At 44.8% G+C, this 6,000-nt stretch overlaps 1 protein-coding gene across 2 annotated transcripts in view; it reads left to right on the top strand.

Annotated features, from left to right (window-relative positions):
- The first annotated feature begins 297 nt into the window (after window positions 1-297).
- Window positions 298-6,000, top strand: part of LONRF3 (LON peptidase N-terminal domain and ring finger 3) — a 48,727-nt gene continuing 43,024 nt past the window's right edge. Inside the window, exons 1-3 of one of the 2 annotated variants that reach the window (XM_069212365.1) lie at window positions 311-1,266; window positions 3,667-3,785; window positions 4,706-4,828. In XM_069212365.1, the coding sequence (XP_069068466.1) occupies window positions 420-1,266; window positions 3,667-3,785; window positions 4,706-4,828 (1,089 nt within the window). In that variant the 5' untranslated portion in view covers window positions 311-419. Of the gene's footprint in view, window positions 1,267-3,666; window positions 3,786-4,705; window positions 4,829-6,000 lie in introns of both variants that reach the window. The other variant, XM_069212369.1, reaches the window with a different exon arrangement.

The raw sequence follows: 6,000 nt of genomic DNA, 5'->3' as shown, positions 1-6,000 counted from the left end.
TTTTAAGATGTACATACATAACTGTGTTGCTCGACATCAATTCCTGCTCATTCTGGCGAATGTGTGATACGTAACGGCAGGACAGGGATGCCTGCAGTGCTTACCTCACCGGTTACCTAAACACACACCGCAGAGGAGCGAGGGGGTCTGAGTGGTTGTGTACTCCGCTTACAAAACAGCTGCGAAGCCGCCGCCACCACCTTTGTTGCTGAACCGCCAGTGGTTTTATAACCTGTCGCGCGCGGCTCCCCGAAGGCCAATCGCGAGCGGCGCCGCCGGTCACGTGCTCGAGTTTTTATGTAACCCTTCTGCGAGTGACGGTTATTTAGTAGCCCGGTGGGATGGGGCTCGGCGGAGAGCTGGGGTGGCCTCGCGACAGGACAGGCGAGCCTTAGCACGCACCAACCGCAGCCCTGACCATGAGCCAGCAGGACGGGCAGCTCATGCTAGAGTTCGCCGCCGAGGCTTTCCAAGCCGGCAACTTCGAGCTGGCGGCCGAGATCTACGAGTGCCAGTGGAGAGAGCGCGGAGAGGCAGCCGGCTGGGACTGGGAGCTGCCGCTGCGTACGGCCGATGCCCTCTGCGGGGCAGGTCGGGTACCCGAGGCCTTGGCCCTTTACCAGAGGGCCGCGGCCTGCGGGGAGGTGAGAGCCGGCGGGCTGGAGGCGCTGGTGCTGTCCCTGGCTGACAGCGTACGGAGCAGAGAGGGCGTGTGCGGGGAGCGACTGGCGGGCGCGACGGAGTTCCTCTGCCCGCACTGCGGGGGCTTCTTTTGCGACCCGGTGTCCCTGCCCTGCGGGCACACTTTTTGCCGATGCTGTCTGGAGAAGGACCCCGCGACGGTGGAGATAGACCCCTCTAGAAGAGGACCCTCCGCGCCGCTCGACCCAGGGGTGAGCCACACGGTCAATGGTCAACCTGGCGAAGGAGGCCACGCCCCCGCGGAAGAGTTAGCCAGTGATGAAATGGACTGTGAGGGAAGTCACGCCCCCGCGGTGCAGGAACTGGCACGGGGGCCCCTGGCCCAGGACTCTGAGGGGAGCGCTCTCCCGGATTCTTATCAGTGTGTGTGCCCGCTGTGCAGGGAGCCTGTAAACCCGCATACCGTCCGCTCCTACCGCACCAATGTAGTTCTCACCCACCTGCTGACCAAGTGGTTCCCCTCTCGGGTGAAGGCCCAGCACCTCAGGCACGAAGGAAACGCTCTCTATAAACGGAAGGAGTTTGCAGCAGCCCTTCAAAAGTATGACGAGGCCTTGTACTTAGGTAAATGCTGGGGAGAGTTATTATGAACGTTGCAGTTGTATGGGGCATTTACAGCCTTACCCATTCTACATGACCTGACCATAGTCATAATAGAGTGATGGACCCAGGCAGCAGTAAACTGCATTTCACATTTGAGTCAGGCCTGACAGTGAGCTTCCTTCAACCGCCCACAAAATGTGGGAGTTGATCCTAAGGTAGAGGGGTGTCCGATGTTTGTCCACCAAGGCTGGACAAAATACAAAAGAACCATGTAATGATTGCAATTTAGAATCTTTGCACGCAAATTGTTCCGATGTGGATGTTGTCGAAATAATGGCCTTAATGGACCAGTGCTGGTTATCTCAGCCCTATGCCACTCAGCAAATGCTTAATTTTAAAGTCAGAGGAGCTGGGCTGTAGTATTTCTCACAGTTGCCACACGTTTTCACATGTTAAGCAAGCAGTAAATGCGGGTTGTTTCTTGCCAGTAGTAAAACAAAACCCATACTCATGATATTAATTTGAAATCACCCAGTAACGAATTCAGTTGCTGTAATTCGTAGTTTACTGAAACATAATTCTCCTTACATCTCCTGTGACAAAAAAATTGTGAAATGGTCATAATTGTTGCACATAAGAGGACCTTGAATATTTTTATTTTGTGAGTAAATCTGGCATTTACTCATTTGGCACATGGACTAGCAGAATACAATTTCCAAATACGGTAAGGTTTGATGTGCTTATTGTTTTTATGTTTTGTACAATACAAATAAAATTTGACTGCTCCCTTCTCTTTCCTGCCCTCATTTTCCATACACATTGTGCACGTTCACGCCGCTTTTATGCAACCGACATTGCTGTGAGTGCGCCCAAAAATACCATCTACGAGCACAATCGACAGACTATGCTTTAAGAGAATGACTACCATGAGATATTTATGTCCGCATATGCATCTTATGAATGTGAAAAATATTCTCGAATAGCAGATTGTCCTTGCTCCGTACTTTAGGGTTATGTAGTGGGGACATGGCTATACACAGGAGAAGGGAAGTGAGGTCACATTGGAATGTGGTGAACATAATACTTGTTCAAAAACAAACCTTCCCAATAGTTTCCAGACCCAATTTGCACATCTACAGTTAGTACCAGAAAGAGGGTGTGCGAGATGGATGTGGAAAAAAAACACCCACAGCACACGTTTTTAGCACGTTCGTCTTGCGTTTAACTGTGTTTACACATGGAGATTTTTGTTCATCCCTAAAATATATAAATTTCAAGAACTTAGTAAGTATAAACTTGGACTCGTAAGGAGTCCTTTCTGTGTGAAACTGCCCTGCGGTGTGTTTGCAGCGTCTGGTAGACAGCAAACAATCCCAAGACAGTCTGTGTCCCGGGATGCTCCATGCTCGGCATAGTCCTGCCAGAGCCGCAATGATATGCGACAGTGTGTCAGGTAACGGCGGGATGACTCTAAAAATAGGCATGATAACCGAGAGGGACAATAGGCCTCATCCCCGGAGCTCGCAGTGATAACTTTTCAGCGAAAGGTGAAACTAGGTCAGCATCCCAGTTGCGTAAGCAGCTGCTCTGGATTGCCTGCCCGCCTGTGAACTGGTTGTGTAACTCGCATGCTAACAAAGACATCACATGGGCTAGGCTCGGGAAACTGCCGCATTTTAATGACGACTAACCCGCGTCTTCTGCCGAGCGGTTGTTCTTTCCATAGAATGTCTACAGACACTGAATCGGGACCCAAAATGAAATCGCTATATTCATAGTGGCGTGCGGATATCATCACGTGTACCATTTCTCTCTTGAAAACATGGAGACTTCATGCTTTGTAAAAGCGCCGAATATCACTGGCAAGGCCATTACCATGGTTAATGGGAAGACACGTGGCTTAGTAGGTTAATGATCAGGTGTGAAACAAGGCAGACCGAAACTAGACTTCTCAAGATCCCCGAATGATGAGAATAACCTTCTCCCTTTGCTTCTGTCATTGTTTGTTGGTTTTAGCGGGGTTTAGAAATAGGATGCTGTATGAAACACTGGATGTTTACATGGACCTTTTAAACCCTCTGTTGGGTCAGTATGTTTGCTCACGACACAACTCCTGTAACGTACGATACTTATTATTGCACAGTGGGCCCTAGCAGTACAGTTTTTTCTGAACCCATCTGCTTTATTATTTAAACCAGATTATTGAAAAAAAAATGTTTTCGCAATCTTTGAACGTTAACTGGTTAATGATGCCTGGTAATTCCTTGGAATTGTCTTTAACCAAAGTGGACGTGTTGTGACTTTCACTAGAAGTGGCACCTTGTCTTTTCTAGAGATATGTTTACGGGAATTTACGTTATCTGCTGTTCTTAGTATTGTAAAGGCAAGCATAATCCTTTCCATGTTTTCTATTCATTGTAGCGCCAAATGACCATGTGCTCCACAGCAACCGTTCCCAGATCAATATGAGTCTGAAGTGTATTGAAGCTGCATTGCATGATGCTGAAACTGTGTGCAGAATCCAGCCATTGTGGTTAAAGGTGAGCCCATGAAGAAAACAATTGTCGTGTCCATGCCATCACTAGGCACCATCATCCTTTTCTGCACGTATGCACTTTTTATTGTAAGGCCTGTTTTTTCTCTTGTTCCACGTTTATCATATTAGAAAAAAGTTGTGTCCAACCATTGAACTATTTGACTCAGAATGTGTTCAGTAGTTTTTGAGTTGGACAAAATAGGAGGAACATGGGGTGGCTTGGAATCTTTGCATAGAGATGATGCCAGACTTTGACTCTAAACATTTGTTGATGTCCCTGTTTACTTTGTTGAGTGTACTTTAAACCGTTTGGGAGTGCCCTCATAATCTGGGTATTTAGGTCACAGCGTTCTAGCAATATGGGTCAATCATGAGTCCGTGATCACATGTTGTTTTGGGAGTATCCTAATTTTTAATTCATGTGTCCAAAAGTGGGTCAGATCCTGTACAACGAAATAAATGCAAAATTTAATTTTCAGTTTCTCTGTCGTTTCTTAATCCTTTGGTAGACGCACTATGCTATGAAATTTGTTGTGTGCGTTCTTGTAGAACGTTAATTGACTTCTTATTTAATGAAAAAAGGACCACTCCAAGGGACACTTTCTATCACCATTTAAATCAGTGTTTTGGGATCTTATGTACTGAGCACTAAAATACTGTAAAAATATGGTAACTTTAAGACTTAAGAAAATTCTGCAGGGAGGCACAATTGTGTGACTGATTTCAAAGCATTAATATACCCACACTGTAAAGGTAATGGACAAAATGTTAATTGCAATTGCAGCTTATTATCTGTGCTGCACCAAAAACAACTGCAGCATGTTATAAAAAGACTGCTGGACCCACATATATGATTTCCCCTTTACACCTCTGCAAACTCCATGTATTGAAATATATATTTGAATTGTAAATTATTATTTCTAGGGTCATATGAGAAAGGGTCAAGCATTAGCCAAACTTGGGAAGACTGAAGAAGCTCTAAGAGAGTATTTGTTTTGCCTCGCCTTAGACATGAGTAACAAGACTGCCATGACGGAGTCCCAGAAGGTGAGTTTTCACTGGCCCTTTTGCAGTGAAAAAGGTAGAGAAATTGCTACTAACTCCTAGCATTTTGTTATATAGCTTAAGAGGATTTATTAGTCCAGGACTTTCAGTAGGCAGATGTAACACACACACTGAATGTAAGAAATTTGTTATTTATATGTGTAGTCTACCACCCGTGTATAACACTTTCTGAAGCACGTCTGTTGTAGGCTACCTTGAATCAAAGTGTAGGGTATAAGAGGTATCCACGAGATTTATTTTACTCCAGTGCCTGCTTGCATGTTCATTCACTTTTGAAATAAATGTGTGTCTAGAAGAAAGCAAATATACAGCTGAATAAACGATATAATGAAATTAAATATTACAGAACATATGAATTTACAGACAACAACCTTAACACAATATTGTTTAAATAGCGGACCCAGGATACCAACATACAACCGGTGTTCATGCAAATTTTATGACTGAATAATACAACACAGCAATGGAGCTATACATCGTTGTTCTGAAGTCTTATTCCAGGGTAACTGACCATAAGTAATTGGGATTTGCTGATTAGCTGCACGTGGCTTCTTACAAAACATTCAGGAAATTGTTCTAATCTAGCAAGAGTGAAGTCACTGATATTGCTGCTGCCCAGTTGTCTACTTGATGTACTTGTGAGACTGTTGGTAAATGGTGCATGCCCTCAAACCTTCTGACTGTCAACATTTTTTTTTCGAATTCAGTTTTTTTGTTTTTGGGTGGCCAGTTTGGATGCATAGCGAGTTCCCTGTGGTCGGATTTGCAGTGTCTGCACACCACATGCTTCAGCAGTGGTTACAAGTGTGTTTCCTTTACTGTTATCTGCTCTGCCATGGTGCCCTTGTGGCGTTTCTTCTGTTTTTAGTGTAATTAAATACATTTGTATATGGCTGATCCATGTTTCTGTTATAGTATGAAATGACATTTAGCACTGGAATAAAATGAAAATTTTTGATATTTTTGTACCTCCCTGTTTGCCAGCATAGTATCTGTCCGAGGCACTATCCTATGATTAAGACAATTTGACACACGGGTAAAGCATAATTGGCACATTGCTTGATTGGTTGTTGTGTCGAATACTGTACCCACATATATGACTAATAATTTGAGAAGCTAGGCTCTCATGTATGAACCTCTTTTGCAATGGCAAA

This window comes from Pleurodeles waltl, chromosome 2_1, assembly GCF_031143425.1.
Source record: "Pleurodeles waltl isolate 20211129_DDA chromosome 2_1, aPleWal1.hap1.20221129, whole genome shotgun sequence".
Classification (NCBI taxonomy): Eukaryota; Metazoa; Chordata; class Amphibia; order Caudata; family Salamandridae; genus Pleurodeles; species Pleurodeles waltl.
Note: the sequence above shows the minus strand (reverse complement) of the source record. Positions and strands in the feature narration are given on the sequence as shown.